Consider the following 20875-nt stretch of genomic DNA (forward strand, 5'->3'; position numbering starts at 1 on the left):
TCCCCACAAGGGCCGCCAATACTATTGCTACTTGCTGACAGCAGGATTGTATGGGGGTCTGCAATGACTGACCCAGTCCCTCACACATCTGACACAGTGGCAGGATGCAAAGGCAAAACTTACACCATTACAACCCATCTCCCAGCTGCAGTTTAGAAAGCTTGAAGAAACCTGTTCTCCATGGTTGCAGTCCTTCCTCAACACTGGCCTTGCTCAAGTCCTGCCAGCAGGGACAGAGAAGGTAAAAGGAAATGACATACCTTCCTGTTCTCTTTTGTAATTACTTTTTGTCTTTGTCCCTATTTACAGCTTGTACTGTGCTGTATTGTAAAGGTGTTCCTTACTCTTTTTTTCTAAAAGTGGGAGTAAACTGCTAGCAAGATGTAAAACTGAGGTAAGGTATAAGGCAGGCATGCCAACTTCAACTTGAACTGTTCAGCAATTCAAGGCCGATTTATATTTTGAACTGTCACTATACGGTTTACAAGGGGAAAATTTTGAGTAAAGATTGCGATTTTCCTTCTATAAATTGTGGAAGGGTGAGGGGGAAGTGACAGATCTAATTTAAAAACCTTATTGAAGTAGCCGTGTTGAATGATGGTGCCATTGCTTGTCTCTGTCTCTCATTGTCATAATGTAAGCCCTTTCATAATTAGAAGAAACCACAGAAGTCAGAGTAAAGGACAACAAATCCAGAAAGAGCTGGAAACTTAAGGAAGAAATAAAAAAAATAAAAAAAACAATAGACATGGGCTGGAGAAGATATTTTATTTATTTGTTACTAGTAGTTAAAATGACGTACAAAATGCTGGGAAGAAAAAACTCCAATTCTATTCAGTTACAAAATAATTAAAACTTCATTTTAAACCAAGTTTTGCTTTGTGAGACCGAGCATGAAAATACTGCAGCCTTAGGTTATATAGTCCATTGTTTTTAGAATAAAGCAGACATTTAAATACATATTGTGGTTGATATTAAATATCTTGTATAATTGTAAGTTAGCAGAACTTTCTTACTCTCAGGCAATAACTAGCAATTCATAAAAGTTCTTTGTATAAAATTTACATATTTGAGGCAGGGGGGATCTGCCTCAAGGGGAGTTCCGTCATGATCTATGTACAGGCTGTTTTGGAACACAAAGATTTGTAAAACTTCTATCAATTTTCTTTCAGAATACTAACCTAATCTTAAATAAAGGAGTCAGTAATGTCTGAAGCTTTGCTTAATGGCTAAGGGTTTAGGGACATAGCAGTCACTGTAGAAGACAATGAGAGTTTTGCTGTAAACTCCACATGAAAAAAAAAAAAAAATTCTTGAGGTGTGCCCATTTCTTGAACAGAAGCCCTAGATAATACAAAACTTTCAGCAACGACTGAGATTGGCCCTTTCCACTGCAAACCAACTCAAAAAAAAGTAATTTGAAGAAAAACAACCCCTGCCTATTATCGGTGAAAGAAGATTTGTAATAAAAATAACATTAAATATCCATATCTTTCTGTTTAACTATTCACATTCCACACAGTGGAAATCTATCTCCTGTAATTCCAGATTTTAAAAATGGATTTTAAAATCCATGAAGAAATGTTTCAAACCTGCTGAGAGACAGTACACCAGATGAAATGCATTTTAATAATACCAATCAACAAGTTGCAATATCTAAATCTTACAAATGCAGACCTCAGAGCAGTGGATTTTACAATAAAAATATATTAATTGCAGAGATGCAGGATATCACCAATAACTTTGTGATGCACTGTGTGACAGCTGGGGCATCGGATATGATCACTGCACACTGGATGCATCTGTGACATGCCACTGTATATTTTTTCCTTTGGAAATGTCAGTAAGAGCTGAATTGTCTTCCCCAGCATTCAATGGACAGAAATGCTGCCAAGATAAACACCTTGTGGCTGAGATAGGCATCCAGTGTGAGACAGCAGCTACCCACTGATAATGGATGCTAGAGAGTATTGCTGCTGAATGGGGAAACCAAGTCCTGAACTATCCAAACCTCATCATACAATTGTTGTGGACCTAACCCAAATTTCACTCACATCAGTGAGGTCTCAGCTGCTTCCAAGCCCAGTACTGACTCTGGTGCAGGAACATATTTTCCCTTGGCACCCCACTGGACAGGACCAGCTGTCAGGGCCCTGAAGGCACTGGCACGGGCAGGAGGGTGTGAGGCACCCAGTTATCTCTTCACCACCCAATTGGAAAGTGCCCCTGCAAAGCTATAACCCAGGACAGCATGGAGATGTTTGCACACCATGTGGTATGAAATGCAGTGAGACAACCCCCAGGCTTCCCATCAGACCGCCAGGAAAGCAAGGGCAACATGCATGGAAGGGCTGCCCCTGGGGTCCAATGGCCCAAGGTCCCCTTAGATAAACCAACTTCTTTTGCAGGACCTTCTGTGCTCTTGTCAAAACCCACAACCCTGATCAAGATTAAGCTCCTAATCATGAAGGAAAAATACAGCAGGATAACCTCACAGGTGAGGTTCATCAAGCTGTTGGAAGTAGCATGTCCCCTTTTATGTTCTTTCCCCACAAAGGAGAGGGGCAGTTAGCCCTTAATTTTCAGGAAATTCTCTTTACTTAGTCCAAATTCAGTTTAAATGCAAGTCTGTGGTAAAAGATATAAAAAGAGGATTATTGCTGGCAAAGTTCTGCATCTTTTTTCAACAAACTGCATGCCTGTGGCAAAGCTAAAATAACAATAACAATGCAATGTTTACTAGTCATGAATGTCGTGTCTTTTGTCTCTTGTGTGGTTATTGCTTTTGCCGTCACATGATGCTTGTTTTAATTTTTGCTTTGCTCTTCATGTGCTAAATTACTGCCATTCTGTACTTGATCATGGTTAGCAAGATTTTTGTGCTGTGGTTATGTACGTTTTTTATGTATTTGTGTGAAAAATAGAGGGAGAGAGTTCAGATACACACAATGGAGTGTGCATTCTCACTGTATGTATGCATAGATACCAATGGCTAAAAGATACTGCATATACATATATATATGTAGATATGAAGAATAACTGATATGAGAAATACAAGAGATGAAATTGATCTAGTGGCACAAGAATGGATTTTGATTGACTTAGACAGCCATCAGAATTCAGAAGTATATTTATAGCCTTGTATATAGTTTCTCTTTAATTTATGTAATATATGATTAGGTATATAAATTAAAGCAAAACGTAAACAGAAGACAATATCTCTTTCTCTGTGTCTTCCTACTTATGTATCTTTCATTTTTCTACTCCCTTTTGTACTCCTCCCATCTACTTGCTTTGGCCTTTTGCTTTCTAACTTGCTGTAGCTCTGTTTTCCATCCACCTATATAGAGTTTTCAACACTCCCATGTGCCCCTATTGTTCTCCAGACATGGCTTTTGGGTTACAGATATTTTTTTTAAGAAGTATGTTACAAACTCTTGATACAGGTACTATTTTCCATGATAGTTTTGCTACACTTTGAACTGCTTTTTGCCTACTTCATATTTAAGAATATGTTCGTGCTTTCAAATGCATTGTCCTCTCACTTTGATGTTTCTCTTAATACAGTAAAAGCAAATAGCACAGCAGGTGAACATTAGCAAAAGCCACAGCTCCACTTCCCAGCAAGTGGCAAAAACGTGAATATAACTAGGAAACCTAATTGATGATTGCGGGTAAATTGGTTTTCTTTAGTATTTCATACCTCTGTTAAATTTTTTGTCTTAGTGAACACTCACAGATTTGCTTGTATGCATATATTTTCTGTCTTACACACAAACATACATGTGTGCCCTTCCCTTACATAAGTTTTTTTCTTTGCTTTTTGGTTGGTTGGGTTTTTTTTCTTTATTTAGGTTATTCACAATTTTGTCCTGCCTCAAAGGTATGCTAGTTCATGCCACTCACTCTCGTGCTGGCCATGACTGCCTACAGTCAGAGTGCAATCGGTACCATAGTTTTCTCAGTTTAGTCCAAGTCAATAGATATACACCGGCATTCCTTAACTCGGGTGATTCTTTTCTTCTTTCTTGGGGGTTGAAGCTCTGGGCAATTGAGTGTAACAGTCATGGTGGTGAATTTCTTGGGCTTGCAGAAGGAACAAGACTGGAAGGAGCCTTCCTCTTTACGGACATGCCTAGGGATGTAGAATGAATTGCACTGGCCGTAGCAGAACCTGTTGATAATAGTGCGACTGTTGCAGCCTTCTTCGTGGATAGTTTGTTTGAGAGGTTGAGTTTTACACCAATCTCGCTTTAGGTATTTACGTTCTGTGATGTGCAAGGCCTCCTGACTAGACTCCAGCACCTCTTCAGCAGGCATCGAGGTGCCTTTTCCGCGTTCTCGATGCCTAGAGCCTGACTGCTGCTGTGTCTGCATTTGCTCCGAATCATTGGGCTGATCTTTGTCAGGAGGAGGGATAGCACCTTGAGAGCCACGATTCCTCTTTCTTGCTTCTGCTGCTGGTAGAAGAAATCCCATCAGAAGAAACACAGCACCGATGGCACACAGTGTGCGGACCATCCTATATGAAGGAAGTTGAGGGAATAAAGCACAGTTGTGGATTTCAGATATCAGCAGAATTCAGGTATGCAGTAAATTTTCAGTTCCATAAAAGAAATGTTTGTGTGCACACACACACTTACAGAAGATAAGCACTTAGCCTTTAACAGCTGGAAAGCTATTTCCAAATGACCAAGCAATAAAAGCTTTAATGTATGGTGATTGAAAGTCAGAGGCTAAAGTGAGCCCCAACAGCATGCATCTTTTCCCTCCTCTTTTCTCCATGTATATTACCCTATTTAAGATTGCTCATTCCTTTCTTACAGCTCACTGACATGAGGAATGTTGCTCCTGACTTACACTGGTGGAAGAACAGATGTCGTGCTATACAAGGATTTATATGACATAGCTATCTGCAAGACCAGAGGACTAAATTCCGACTCAGGAGATACAGTGTAACTATGTGTTCCTTAGTCAGACTCAGAAGCTTTGTACAGCCTCTTGCACAATACACCTCCAGAATACAACCTGCATGCTACATCCACCTGTTGTGTGAATTACAGCATCTCAAGTTCTATTACATTGCCTCTCTGAACTGATCCAATGCACCCGAGTATAATGAAGCTTAAGCTAACAGATGTGCAACAAGATAGACAACTAATAAAATAATATTTATGTAAAGGTTAAAAGAGATGCATCTGTTCTTTCAAATTACACCTTCTCACACATTACTCTGAATCTTTGACAGACGCAATCACAGTGTTAAGAATTCTTGAGATCTCTGTGTTTTATTCATTATATACAGCATGATATTGAAAGGATAGATGAGGACAGCAGAGTTTCATATATGACATTAAGCATCATGAGGTACCAGCATCAGAAAAGAATGTAGTTTGTGCACACACAAAAAACACTTCAAGAAGTGCAGCAAGTGGAGACTATCAGGTTCTTCAAAGAGTAACCCTGCTCCCAACCCAATTACTAGCATACGAACAGCCTTTCTTGCCTCCCTTATTCCACCATTTCTACTTCCCAAAGCTCTGAGCTCTTCCGGCTGCTCAGTCAGCCCAAGACACCAACCAGCTGGGGAGAAACTCATCAGCACTCACACTTTTCCCCACTTCTAGAAGTATTGTGGTCTCCATGTTGTTCTGGAAAGCAAGGGACTTGGCAGCAAGAGAGACAGATCGGGGAATGAGGCTCTCAGGGGACCCTCCCCCTCCCCATGGGGAGCCTGGAAGAAAACACCCAGAAATGAGTGACTGCTTGCAAAAACCCCATAAAACAGCAAAACTGTGAAGACACACATGCATTAAAATGGGAAAGAACTGTGAAAAAAACCCTGAGGACATTGGTGTCTTCTACCTGCTTGCAGTGCTGTGGTTGTATCCTTTGACTTGTTTTATCAGTAAGGGACAAATTAGTCTTTGAGAGTCCTGCTTGTGCTACTACCCTAGAAACATATGTGAAACCAAGGGCAGCGTCCTGGACGGCTTTATCCGCTCTGCCTGAGACCACACAACTAGGCAGGAAAGCAGCCAAATGCCAACGCTGTAAGGGCCACCAGGAGACTCAGCAGTGGCTCAGGGTAAGTACCGTTTGCTATAAAAGATAACTGTTAATTTCTCAGTTACTAGGTCTTTCCAGACACACAGACAAAATAAATATTATATTATTCTGTTCAAAGAGCACTTCTCACAGAATGGACTGGAAAAAGAATGAGTAGAGTAGAAAAGTATCACGAGGGGGTTCCATTGTATTCAGGGATTTGCTTATAGATCTAGTATCTTAAGCATTCGACTAGAGATTATTAAGAGCACCTAGAGACTGTAATACATATCATAAAAAGATGCACTCATTTTATTCATTTCTGTTTGTGTACCAGTATGTCCCATATTTGGCAGAAGCTTCAGGCTTAAAGCAATGGATCTAAGGCTGACATTGCTGACTCCAACAGGAAACTTGGAAGGGCTGCTTTTAATATATAAATTAAATATGGTACAGAACATGTAATTGTAATAACCTTAAGGCTCTGACATAGAACACACAAATAAAAGTTGGGAATTCTAATTGAAGACTAATGCAGCATAATTTCAAGTGTCAGCTTGGACTTGACATTTTCTGGTTGTTGCCCCTTTCTGTTACAACCTGAATGTTATTTAAACATGTTTCTTTATAAATTCAATTTTTTCTTTAGTTTTTTTTTTAAGAGTTACAAAACACTGCTTGTTTCCTCAAGAAACCAGAATTATTCCTTCCAAAACTATTCCTATTTCTCTGGTAACTGCATACCCATGCTGTATTTAGGTGATATTTTAATATGCACTTTATTTACTCAACATGGTGCCACAGCCTTAAAAAAAGAAAAAAAAAAAGAAAAGAAAAGAAAGAAAAGAAAAGAAAAGAAAAGAAAAGAAAAGAAAAGAAAAGAAAAGAAAAGAAAAGAAAAGAAAAGAAAAGAAAAGAAAAGAAAAGAAAAGAAAAGAAAAGAAAAGAAAAGAAAAGAAAAGAAGTAATTGCATGCAACTGAAAATAAATTGCTAGTTTATAAGCAGTGCCAGAAAACTTCAGGTGTTTGTTTAGTGTCCCATATCTGAGCTGAAGTTTCACCAACATGTCTGAAGTTTCATCAAATCTCCTTGACTGCTTTTATTTCTAAACCTGACGATCTGCACATTGTTTCACCTTTTTTTTTTTTCTTTTTTCCTTCATAAATGTGCAATTGATGACACAGTAAGGCCTAGCGATGTGAAAATGAGGTGTACTTTGGGATGGGAATTTGGAGGAAATTTGATCTTAATGATGTTGACTATTATAAATTCTGTATTCCAGATTCCTGCTATTAAGTATGTGCTGAACCCTAAGGAAAGGCAAGCATGTGTTTGATTATAAACCTAAACTCAAGGAGTAAAGGTAAATTTTCACTGTGATGGTTTCCAACCTTCAAGGCAGAAGCTGTATGACATGCTCCTAAAAGAAATTGTGATTCAAATGAAAATTAGTAACTCAACAAAAACATTAGTTATGGTCACTTTCAAAACAAGCATCTAAACATAATCCAATCATTTAGAGCTCAATAGTTTAAACATAAACCCACAGAAGAGGTCGTGTGAACTTCTTTATCTCCATGGCAGCTCAAGCAGGACCTTCTTTCAGTACTAACTTACTATACACCCATTAAACAAATAGGAGTTCTCTTTTTTAATGCAAAATACAAAGGCAAAAGAGGTGGTATGCCTCAGTAAGGAAAACAGCCAAAATGCACCTCTGGTCCTAAGACAAAGCGTCTGCTTATTGAGAGAAGACACCTCTGTTTGTACACATTGGAAACTAGAGTGCTTCATCCATTTATTAAATTAGTGTTTGTGAATCATTCCTTAAGAGCTTATTATTATTATTACTGCAAAAAAAAATAGATCATGGAAGAGTACAAGCAGCTATATCACTGTTACCATACCCGAGTTTTACCAAACAGGAATCTCTCCCAAAGTAAATGTTGGGGTTTTTTTACCTTATCACAGCTATAACTCTGCAGAAGTAGTAACACTGGAGCTTGGTAGGAGTTGTGAGGAATCAGGATGTAAAATCTTATACTCCAAATTTCTGCAAAATTGTCAGTACTTGATACAGTCTACTAGAGAAGCATTGGCATAACCAAAATTCCTTTTGAGAATATATTTGAGAATCCTTTGAATGTACAGATGACTATAACCAAAATGCCTAGGTCAGTTCCCACTTACTTTGTTCAGATCCAGTGAGAACTGATGAAATTAGTATTTATTTTTTTAAAAGTAAAAAAAAATACTTTAAAATCTATTATTTCCATATTTCCCAGCTAAGCTGAGTTCTACCTTTCATCATCTGTAAACTCTTAAGTCCTAAAGCCAAGAGAAATTTTATTGCTGACTTCAAACAGGAGCAGAATTGGGCCGTAATACTCATACCACCTCATATGTGGTTTATCTAGAGCCTGGGATCTCATCATCTAAAACAGATTAGGAATTTTATGAATGGTTGCAAGTATTAATCCATAGAGACATGTAAATGCTTTCAGGTTTATTATTTTATACAATTAAGCTGTAATTTTTTCATTTATACATTTTCTGCTATAAATTAAGGATCACCACATGCCAGTCCATAAACAGCACTTCCCTCTGAGCTCCCAGCCTCAGTCAGAAAGTTATTACTGATTTTTTTTAGCACAAAGCAACTTGTTTAGAAGAACTGGATGGAATCCTGGTTCTGCTGAAATATACAGCAAAATTCTCACAGACTTCAGCAGGCCTATAAGTTAATTTGTGAAACATATTTACTAGGAAAATATTATGATGAGGCATGGACTCAGTTGCTTCACAGAAAACATTAAAAATAATCTAATGAAGACCTACAAAAATAATTGTATTTGGTGGGCTCCAAATACCAGTCAAAGAAATAGGCAAAATACACTTTGACTACTGAGAAAATTGAAGTGGTTTATGTCCCAAAGGATCAGGGTACTTTTATGACTGGCTCATTATATATGAATTACAGAAATAGTCTTATGTAATGTTTTCATAGTTCATAGATCTGTATTTTTAAATAAACAAAAAGGCATGGCAATGGCAGTTCCCAGAGAATTGTAATTTTCCTCTAGGATCAAAATAATCTCTGGTAGAATTTGAATACATTTACATTTCAGATAATTCCTTCTTGGGAGTCATGTAGACAGCTTTTTTGAGACACATAATGAGTGTAGGCAGCAATACAAGGAATAAAAAAAACCAAACAAACCAGTAACTCTGCAACTTTGAGAATTTCCCTTTTAAGAAATCGTTTCTCTGTAGCACATCCTATGGGACTACAGAGAATTTGAACATCATGGCGAGCATGGCTGGTACCAAACCCGAATTAGACTTGCCCTGAGGACAACCACACAGTGCCTGACAGCTCCGGTCCCCCGAGCGAAACTCCCTTCAGACAGATTTGCTCACGGAACCCTAAAACCTCCGCAATAGTTTTGCTCCTGCTCACAGCCATGCGACCTGAAAAGGAGAAAGTATTCAGAAGCTATGGATTTCTGGGTGACATCGCTGAAGAAAAATACATTCTTTAGCACAGTTTGGGGCTGAATACTAAAGAGGAAAAAAAAGATTGGGACATTGGCGCCCTTTATCACTTATAAACAGTCACCACGATAGGCTAGTTGGTTACGCCCAGGCTTTTTTGGCGCAGTGAGGAGCAGGGCCGGAGAGCCGCGGTTCTCCCCTTCACGAACCACCGGATGCAGCTCAGAAGCGCGGTAGCTGCGGCGCTACTGGCGTCGGACCCAGAGATCTCCGCGCATCTCACAAAACGCGTAACTAAGCCCGCGTCGTGTCAGGAGACAGCGCGAGACGCGGTGGTGTTTCTGAGCAAAAAGAGGTTCTCCCAGCGCTGGATCTCAGCCTTGATGAGCAAAACGGGGTTTACTCGCGATCCTTTCACCGAGAGGAGCCAAGAGCGGGAGAGAAGGATGGAGGCCGCAGATGACGACAGGGAAGGGACGTTACGGCTCAGAAGAGCCGACCCAGGCAGCGCACCGCGGCGGGACGCGGGGGCCGCGCACCTCCCCAACTCGCCGGGATGCTGAGGGCGGTGTACCTTCCCAGCCCGCCGCGGCCCGGCACCGGACGGGACGGTCCCGCCGCACCGCCCAACCCCGCGAGGTAAACCGGGACTGTCGCTGAGCGCAGCCTGGGTGCGCTGCAGGGATCACCGGAGGCCGTCGGGGCTGGGAAGCCGCCGGCTTGGCGTGGTTCGGCCGGAAGCGGCTCGGCCCGGCTCTCCGCGGATGCGGACGCTTCTCGAGGTGGCCAGCGACACCGATCGGGTCTCGCCCCCACGGGGGCAGCCGCCGTTTAGGCTTACCCAACGGAGGACGAGGTCCCTGGAAGTGACTCCCGAGCCCCCAGGGTATCGCATTAAAATGGACGGGACGACTAGACAGGCGTCCACACGAAGGGGAAAGCCCAGCGCCAAGTCGCGCCGCGGACCTGAGGCCGAGGGGAATACGGGCCGCAGGGAAGGCTCCGGCTGCTTCGGCCAAGACGAGCCGAAAATGGAGCCTGTCAGAGAGGAGAAGGGGAGCGGTGGTCGACTGATGCACGGAGCCGTCGGGGCGGCAAAACGCCTCCGCTCCGAGTCAGGTGGGAGGGCAGAGTGGGGAGGCGACCGAGAGGAAGGCGGAGGGTCGCGGAGCGCAGCGGTGGAGCCGCCGTCCGGCCCGCCCTACGGCGCGTGAGGACGCGCGGGTGCGGGACGCTCGTGGGTGCAGACCCTCCAGTCAGCGGCGGCCGACCCTGCCGACACCCACCGGCCCCGCCCCGGGGAGCTCTTGGAGGCTCAGGCCCACGCTCCGCGGAGGAGCAGTGGTTCACAAAGGCGGGCCGGGGCAGAGCCGGGGGCTGAGCGGTCCCGTGGAGAGCAGCTCGGCGGGACGGGAGGGGACGGGGCCGGCACCTGGGGTCTGCCCCCGCCCCGCTCCGCGCAGAGGCCGGGCCGGGATTTTGCCGTGTGTCGGGTGGGCGCCGAATCCAATTTGTCGGGAGTGATGCTGTAGGCGGAGATGAGAGGCAGAGCTAACGGGGCTTTTGCAATCCCTGTGCTTGTCAGGGCAGAGATGTAACGGCGCCCTAATCCCCAGCACTGCAGCGGAAATGTGGGTGCCCGCCTCGCTCCCGCTGACGGGAAGGACGGGGGTCACCCTCTGCAAAACCGAGGCGCCCAGGAGTTTTGCTAGACACCGACGAACGACTCCTCCTCTTCCCCCTCCCCGAAGGTAGGATAAAGAGATTAAAATATTGCCTCCCACAGACACTGGGCGAACTCTGCAGCTGCCCGACCCCTCTGCGCCCCCGCTGTGAGGGCGCGCGGCGCAGCGCGTCCTGGCTCACCTGCGAGGCGGCTGCTCCGCGGCGGGGCCCGGTTTGGCGGCGGCGGCGGCTTCTCGGCGGGGCCTGGGGCTCTGCGGGGCTCTGCCCGGCGGGTCACTCGGCAGAGAGGGTGGTGTGGGAGCTCGGAGCTGCCCGGGAGTCCATAGAGAGAGAGTCTCTGATCCTGCCTACAAATTGCAGCAGCGCCGAGCTGTCTCCCATTTAAATGTCTGCCAGCTGAGATCTGCTCTCCAAGCCCCTCCAGATCATTGGACAAGCGCCTCCAAAGCCCGTGTTATCCGCCCCCTTTAACACTTCCATAAACTTCCACCAGGGAAAGCTTTCAGTCATCCAGATAAACACTCGTCTACTTTCCTGTCTTAAGAGAATCGGTGCTAAAGGTCACCACCCCAAGGAATTGTTCCTGGAATGCACAGAAAATTCACATTTTCCATCCCCATTAAAGTATGACATTTAAGAAGAGTTAAATCCTACCCCTCCCCACCCTGCCTCCGCTGCCCTTCCGCGCACGCTGCCCGGGGCCGCGGCTGGGCTGCTGGGGCGCTTCCCTGGCCAAGGGCCGGCCGGGTGAGCGGAGCCGCCGTGGGGAGCCCCTTCCCGGCCTGCTTGGTCGGGAGGGACGCAGCGACCTTTCCAGCCCTCCCTGTTACAAAGTGGCATCACTGAGGTTTGCCTTCTGCAAGTATGCCGGGAGTTCCGCAGCTTTGGAAAACAACAAAAAAAACCCAATAAACCGTGTGCTGGGGGGTGATAACCGCGGCTCCCGGTCCGCAGCTCTTTATCGGTGGGAGTTTGGGTTTTTTTACTATTTTTTGCTTTTTGTCCCATGAGAGGCGGGAAACGTCGGGTGGCTTTTTTCCCCTACCGTCACCGCGTCCCTCAGAGGGCTGCGGGCTCCTCAGACATCCCGCGAAGGGCAGGGACGGCGAAGGAGCGGCGTCCCGCCCGGGCTGAGAGCTGAGGCGGCCGGAGCCACTCGCCCGTCGGAGCGGCCGCGGGGGGAGTCAGCTCCGCTCCGCGCCCGCCGTCGTCCCCCCGGCGGCCGCTCCAGAGCCCGTAAGCAAGGTGGCCGCCACACCCGGGCCAGCACTACGAGAGCCCAGGGGTCGCTCGGAGTGGACGAAAAAGCCGGCGTGGGCTGAGATTTTGGCGTCCGAGCCCTTCGCAGCCGTAACCGCCTGGCAGCTCTCGGTGCTGCGGCTGCCCGAAGCTTGCTCCGAGGCTGCAGCCGGGGGCATCGAGGGGGCAGAGCCCTGGGGGGACGTGGGGAGCTCATCGTTCCACAGTGGCAGCCCCCGCCTCCCCGCTGGCACCCGGCCGCCCCCGCTTCCAGGCTCTCAGCGCCGGAGCTCGTCTCCCTCGGGCTTTTTGGCAGGGAGGGTTGCAAGGCTACCGAGGGACAGAGTCAAGATTAGCAGGAGCAGCCTCTGAAATAAGGGTTGACCTTGGGGCTTGCAGACTAAACTGAGACGTCCGTCAGCTGCCGATTCCAGCACGAAGCAAAGCAACGAGAAGCTCCTTGCGGTAGACCGGGGCCGCGCAGGTGGTGCTACAAGCACCGCTTTGCTGCCTCCTTACTCTCCGGCACAAATTACAGCCTGTGACCCAAACCAAACCAACCTTAGGGACTTGGTAGACAACATCCACCGTGGGCCTCGGAGAGGCCCGGATCTCACCTTATAAATAAAGTTTTTTATTGCCCCTGGTTTTGCAAACTGGGAAGATTAATTCAAATTAAAAGATCTGCTATGTTAGGGATGCCAGGGTTAGGCAAGATGCCATGTTTCTGACTTTACACAGTACTTAGCAGCTTGCTCATTGCCTAAGCATAGCTCCCTGTAGTGACAGCTACTTAGGTGAGTGCTCAGCAAGTTAGTAAACTAGTCCCATTGCTCTAATTCACACACACATTTAGCAATTACTTGTAAAAACATAATCACTTCAGTTACTTGACATGTAGAGATTCTGCAGAACCAAGAGAGCAAGAAGCTGTAGTGCAGTGGTAGGTGGCAGAATGAGAGAGAAATGTGTTGGTGTGCAGGGACCACTGAAATTCAAATACAATGAAGGGGGAAAGGACTACTGGCAAAGAATCACAGCAAATGACATCTAGATGGATGGAAAGAGAGGCTTGGGGGATTTTTAGGATTTTTTTGTTATTTTATTAAAAAAAAGAAAAAGGCTATTAAGTTTAATAGATGTTTTTCATTAACTGGAGTCCTTCCTTTGTGAATCCAGAAAAAAAAGTCACAATTCCCACCTCTCAGTATATTGGCAGACTTTATGCTCCTTTTTCATCTGTTAGGTAGTTTACCGATGTGTAGCAAAAGGGGCTATTAATCTCTCTTCTGTTCCCTGTCTTTTGCTCTGATTACCTGCCCCAGAGCCACGCTAGGGAGCTGATCCCCTCTGCCCCTTCCCCAGGTCCAGCCATTTGATGCTTACTGGAGGAAGTGTTTTCTGTGGTTGCTCAGAGGTCTTGTTGGTGCCTGATGATGGCACTGGCACTGCATGCATTTCCAGGCTTTGCTGCAGGAAAGTTACCTCTATGCTCTGTTTTTCTGGGGTGTAGTTTATATACCACTCTAGCATTGACCTAACTAGATTATGATACGGCAGTCATCTCCACTGCATTCAAGCATCTAGCCACACTGGCTGGTCTGGGGAAGATCTCACTCTGACTTAAAGCAAGCTAAGAAACCCTTTAGGGTGCATCTCCTGGTGTGGAAGATGTGTTCCCTCCTCAAGATCTGTCTTCATTATTTGCAGTTGAATATTCTGCACCATATTTTCCCATGTGTTTTCTTTCACTCAGTTCAATCCACAGAGAGTTTCAAGTAGGCACTAGCATCTCAGGTCCAGCAATACAATTTTTCAGATTTCTCTGATAACTGGAAAGCAGAATTATTCCTGTAAGAGTTTTCAAGCTCATTCAGAAAAATAAACCAGTGGAGTGTATCTGCTGCCTTGGACTGAATGAAGGTAGAAATAAATAAATGATAATAATAAAAAAAAATTTGTAAAAAGGAGTCTGTACATCTGTTTTGATTTCTTTGTGGTTGAGGGAGTTGGGGAAAACGTTTTTTTTTTTCTTGTTCTTTTATCATCAGGTATTCAGACAATTTTCAGCTTGGAAGTTTGTATTCCCTTTACTGCTGGCTTCTTTAGAAAATAATTCCCTCAGTTTACTCCAAAGGTTCATTTGTGCTGGTCAGATCCCAACTACAGATAAGGTTCTGCTATCTTCTGGCTTTAAAAGCCCCCATTGCTTAAAAGAAACACTGCTTAAAAGAAAATACCTCCCCCCTTTCTTCCATCTTACCCACACTTGAAATTCTGTTGTTGCTCACCAGTGCTGCTAATTGGAGCTGGAATGCTTCTAGGGATTCTTTAAATAATTATTTAGTATAAAACAGGCCCAATGGAATATGCATATTTTTGTGGCATAGGTTTGAGATTATGAGCTTCAACATCATGGAGTCATAATGACCCCTGTACTATGAACCTGGCTCGGTTCAACTACCCACTCACTGTTGTTTTGTTGGGCTTTTCTTGTTTGGATTTTATTTAAATTTTCTCTCTGGCTTCTTGCTGGTATTCTCTGTGTGAGTTGTGCTTTGTTTTAATGGAACAGTAAGAATTGTTTTAAGTTTAAAAGAAGTGCTGTACTTAATTCTTGCAGAGAAAAATGTGATTGGGCTGAGCTCCTGTCTGCTACTGCTAACTTTGAGAGCTACTCAATGTATTCTCACTGCCAGGACAGTTGGCACCTTATTAAAAGCCTTTGCAGAAAAGCCAAAGAGTGAAAGGGGCTGGATCTTCCTCTTGAGTAAATTGGAATAGCTTATAACAACTTCAGGGAGATGTAACATATTTACGTCAGCTGAGACTCTTGCCCAAATGTACCTAGAAATCAAATGTCTCTCACTCCTAGACATGTTCTTCCAGGTCAAAAGTAAGGCAAGATGTCTGGGAGACACAGGGCACATCTGAACTACTTTACTTAGTATTTTGAACTGTTCTGCTAAGGAGAGGAATGGGCTTGGTTTACAGGGCTGTGAACCTGGCACCAATTTACAGAGGAAAAACTAAAAGAGTACATAAAACTCAGCCATTGATGACAAAATCTCTGATGTTTTCAGTGCTTTCTGTATGACAGCAGCTAGAGATACTTGCTTTCCATTTGTAACATTCAAGAAGAGTGATGCCAAACCATGCCTTTTGTGTATTTTGAAGTGGAAAATACGAATGTACGCACCTACACACCTACCTACCAGCATTCCTCAACTTCTTGTTCATACAGAGGTAACGGTTTGCTGTGCTTTTTGCCGTTTAAAATTCCAGTGGTGCTTGTGAAAATGCTATGAAAATAAGGGAATGAAGTGTAAAGGTGGAAGGCTCACCTACACAACCATTACTTTTCTCATTGAACTCATGAGGAGGCTAGAAGCAAGCACTGGCTTCCACCACAGTGTGCTGCTCACCACCTGCCATCCTAGGGGAGATTTGATGCTGTCCAGTGGAGGCGTGAGGTGATGAAGTTGGGCACAGTTGTTATTTGATAAGACAAAAGATGAGCGCATTGCAGAGATGTCTGCTTTCAGGAGAGAATTTTGCATTACATACTCTCAGAAATATCTTCACGTTAAAGGGATTGTCAGCCTTCTGGTGGTGTACACAGCTGAACTTCCAATCTTGATGGGCAAGATGAGTGGTGCAATTAATTACATGGAGCATAAGCAAAATTTTACGTAGTGTGTGGTGGATGGACTATGCATAGAAATGCTCCATGATTATATTATTACCCAGGTGTGGGAACTCATTTCCTTTACATGGGAAAAAACACCCATGTTTTGTCCTAGAAAAGGTGATAGCACTGTGGGATGCTATCTAGAGATATATCCAAAAGTGATGGAAAAAAGTCTTATAATAAACCAACAAGGAAAAAGTTTTTTCACTTTTTATCTCAAATTTAAGTAGGTAGACAGTAATAAATGGTGTAAGATGGGGGAAGGAGATGTTGTGGGCTTTGGTTTCAAAATACTCTATTAACATACCACTAATATGGTTCTTGTTCAGGTACTCCACTGTTTATTCTATTACAGATTATTGTATGGAAAAAACCTTCATTTGAATAGCGTAGTTGAACCTTGTCTGACCATTGTACTTCATATCAAGCTGTATAAAATAATACCAAAAAAGGCTGAGGCTATTCTGAGTGGAGTTTAACTTCTCACAAAATTGACTAGAAAAAATCAAGCTTGAGGCTGTGCAAAAGTTACTCGAGACTAGCAAAATTCTGTTTAATTAAATAATTTTAATTTTTATCTTATTTGAGTTTTAGAACTCATGTCGATGTGACTGAGGCTCCACCCCACAGCCTGAGTAGAAAGATTTGGATGATATTTTACTTATTGATAAAACAGTGGTTTAGATTTAGGTTGACAGAACATCAACATTTTAATGTATAGATTTCCATCAGTGGAATGAGGGAAAAGTAAGCAAGGAAAAATGTTTAAATTGTTTTGTTTTGTTTTACATTAAATATTTTTGTGGGGTTTTTTGTTTGTTTGTTTGTTTTCACTTCAAAATACTACTTCTTCTAGGAATATATCCCCATTTCATTTGTAAATGTTCAGAAACAGAATATTGGAAATCCAAAGATTGAATGAGTTCAAGATAAAGTCCCTAGCTTTTAGCACCTAAATACTTCAAAAGTCTGGGATCTTGTTCCAAAAAGTGTGGTGGCCTGGTATGTCTGCAAAGCTTTATTCTTCAGCATATACTACATGTAGAGCCAGATTGTGGGCTTGTAATGATCTCTGCATCTAGAGCCACAGTTACCCACCAGCATTCCACTCTGCTGTGTGCTGCAGACATAGAACAAAAAATATGTTTTCTGGCCTCAAAACACCTACATATATAATACAATCCATATGTGACTATTTTTCAAAAGTGATTCAGAAAAGTTTATTTTATTAGGATGAAGTTTGACTGCTGGACAAATAAAAACTTTCATGCCAAATGAGGAAATGTCATTTGTCAAGCTAACCTTTTTGTAACTCCTTTCACAGTTTTTTTTTTGATGTATCTTATGTATTTGATGGCTATAGAAGAAATTGCCAAGAAAATGAAAGCCATAAAATATCCATGAAAAATTCCTCAGCCCTCGTGCATTTGCTTTTCTTCTGTCTCATGAAGCTGTAGGAGGTGTTTGCTGACATGGTTTGCTTTCAGGTCAGCTCCAGAGCAATGTGAGACAAGAAGTGACTCAGCTAAGCAAACCAAGTTTGTATGAGCATAAGAAGCCATTATAGTCTGAACTCATAACTGGGGAGTTTTGAAAGGAGGCATCTAAGCAGCTCAATGTGTTATTTGTTTACATATTTCACTCCAGGGATGTGACAGCTATGAAATACAGTTTCTGGTTATGCTGCAAAACTAAAAGCCTCCCTTCCCACACGTGACTGCATCCCAGTATGTCAGACAGAGTACATGCACTTTTAAGACATGTATAGATATTCCATAGACAGTTATGGGAAAGGAGCACCTTTTACTGCTTTCTTGCTATGATGAAAGGCAGTTTGTTGTTGTGTAACCACCTGTAACTCAGAGTGTTATCTGGAAGAGGATTGCTTTCTCTTCCCTGCAACACTTGGGAGAGCATTCCATGTCAGCCCAGCAGGTAAGGTAGAGAGCTGGAATTAAGAACTCTAGGTTGTTTTCCTGACTTGGCCACTTACTGCCTCTAGCAAAAGAAAAAGGAGTCAGAGAGCCAGGAGAACTACTTTATTAAGTAAGAAGATTTGTAAGGCTTTTGTTTTTGTTTGGATTTTTCTTTCTTCCCATTGCCCTCTTTTCAAAATTCAAATCTTACCTGTTATTTTTGTTTTTCCTGGCAAAATCTGGGTAAAAACAGAATGCCAAATAAAAAAGCAGCTTTGCAGGAATGAAAAAAACTGAAACCCTTTTTTTGGCTGAGACAACTTACTGAGACTGTGTAGAGCTTCTGCATTTTGTATTTGAAATCCAGTGCCACAAAAATATCTGCTGTGTTACAGGAAGGAAAGAACCCTATTAAAATGATTGCACTGCTTCAGTATCAGTTAGTCCTCTTCTTAGAGTGAATACTAATGCAGATGGGAAAAACAGAGCTCATCCTCACTGGCATTTTTTATTTAGATGTTGTCTCTGTCAGGAAAAGGTGTAAGAGACACAAGTGCACCCCACTCCTCAGATTCATCATTTTACATTTTCACTCACACTGATTTTCTCTTGACTCCATTTCTGCACCTATTTAACAGCAGTAGGGAGCAGAGTTTTCAAAGGAGCCAGAATCACTTTGGCCTAAATCCTTAAAGCTGGTTGAGTACCAAACATCCCAAGCAGTTAATAAGAGGAGTTGTGAGTTTGAATTAGTCTGGGAAGATTAAAAATATATTTTTTACTTGCACATATTTGTAGCTATGTGCTTGAATACATCCATTTTGAAATTTCTAAAAGCTTTTAGTGGGGAAGAAGGCCTTTTGACTTCTGTAATTCTCCACAATAAAACAACAAAAAAATATATTTCCAGCAAATAAGCCAAGTTTTCACTGCTGTAGACAAAAAAAATCTAAAGGCAAAAGAAAAAGTGTTTAACTAGTTGTAGTTATCTAAAAGAACTGCTAAAGATAACGGTCTAATTTATCAGCCTTTGTTGTTTCAAGAGTATCCATAAATGCAAACAGAAAGTTAGATGCTTTGTTAAGAAAGGTGTATATACTTCTGTTTTTTGCTAAACTTAGATTTAAACCTGAATCCTGCAGGGGCTTGCCAGATGCTTGACTTTGTTTTCAGTGGGGCTATTCTAAGTGTATAAAATGAAGCACACACAACAATCCAAGAGGCTTGAGTCAGATGAGCCTTTCTAATAGACCCAAAAATAATATTTATATATACGTTGTTATCCCATTAAAGGGCATCCTAGCTGATGTGCATATTAGAATGCTAAAGTTTATTAACTTCAGAATTAAAAGTACAATAATAAAAAAATACAAAAATAGTCCTTTTTTCTTTTCTTTTCAATCTGTATGGTTACAAAAAAAAAAATAAAATCACTTCTGGGAAACTACACAGGCGAGCCTAGAGCCAAATCTCTTGTCTTCATATTTCCAACTGCTCTGTTTTGCTTCTTCTGTTTCCTTGTCAAAAGTATTCTGTATAGCCTGTTTGCCTAAGGGCACTTGGATATTTATTCATTGATCTTTCCCCTTCTTACAGTATCTTGAATTCTAATTAGCATTTTTCAGGTCCTTCTCTTTCTGTGGAGCTGTTCAGTGCCATGGAAGAGATGTCATCTTATGTTCTGGGACTAACCAACTGCCCTGCAATTCTGCATTAGCTACTTTCATTGGCAGTTTGATTTAATGATTTATTTTCCCCTCAAATAACATGTGATTCAAAGTGCCCAGAAAAGTGTAAAATCACTTGATGTTAGGAGACATTCTGTAAATAGGCTCAGGAGCAATCCTCTAGGTGTTTGTAATTAATCAGGCACCAAACACTTGGAGATTTTGGATGCACTTTTGAAAAGTCTAAAAATGTAAACAGTTTTCTTTCCCCTCCCAGGAAGTCTTAATGCACTAAAGACGTAAGCAAAGAAGTTAAATTGCAAGTGACCAAATCAATTATTCTTCAGATCAGACTGGGGCAGAATTTTTTCGTTCTTAACTAAATGGAACTAGACTCCTTGTGAAGTAGGTATTATTTCTTGTCTGGGTTTAAAAATGAATGTAAGAACTCACAGTAAATATTGCATATTTTTCCTTTTGAAAAACCTTTTCCTTTAAGGCTCAGAATATCTGGAGATAGAAAGCACCTTTTTATCCAATGGAGACAGGATTATTTGTTTAGAAAGCCTCTGCACGTTAGGGAGGAGGGGACTACTACAATCAAGTGTAACAAATCCTTCTTCCTTGGTAGAGAAAAAAAAAACATAAGCAAATGGGACTTCCTTGTCTCTAATTTAGAGAAGTACTTTGCACGACTAAGTGCTTTTATATTTTGGTATCTCCAATCAAAGTTTTTGGTTTATCTGGGGTCCAGATCCCTATTGTTTTGGGTATAATACCACCAGCTTCTGGAGAAGCTTTGGAAACCCCTTCAGTATTTGGCCTTATATATTTTAATTGGGAGAATTTCACCTGAAATCACCTTGAAAATAATTATTGCTGCTAGTGTGGAGACAAAGATTGTGTCTTACCTTCAATGTGGAAAATACTTGTAACAAGACATGCCTTGCTATAAGGAGATGACCGGTTAGCAGCTCTAGCAGAGTCCCATAGCATCACTGGAGCTCTTGGTCAGCAAACCTTATCCATGACAATGACCACAAGATCAAATTTGTCACTGGAATGCTAATGGTGAGTAAGGAAGCGAGGTTTCTTAAGTGCTTCCCTTTCAACAGAAGCAAAATTATCTAA

At 42.6% G+C, this 20875-nt stretch overlaps 1 protein-coding gene across 1 annotated transcript; it reads right to left on the reverse strand.

The window, feature by feature from the left end:
• Positions 1-751: 751 nt before the first annotated feature.
• On the reverse strand, positions 752-11468 carry GREM1 (gremlin 1, DAN family BMP antagonist). The gene is made up of 2 exons (XM_051620297.1): positions 11412-11468; positions 752-4522 (listed from the first exon to the last, which is right to left on the reverse strand). Exon 2 carries the CDS (start codon positions 4519-4521, stop codon positions 3967-3969), a length of 555 nt encoding a protein of 184 aa, XP_051476257.1. The 5' UTR covers position 4522; positions 11412-11468; the 3' UTR covers positions 752-3966.
• Between the last annotated feature and the right edge of the window lie 9407 nt (positions 11469-20875).

This window comes from Apus apus, chromosome 5, assembly GCF_020740795.1.
Source record: "Apus apus isolate bApuApu2 chromosome 5, bApuApu2.pri.cur, whole genome shotgun sequence".
In the NCBI taxonomy this organism is placed as follows: domain Eukaryota; kingdom Metazoa; phylum Chordata; class Aves; order Apodiformes; family Apodidae; genus Apus; species Apus apus.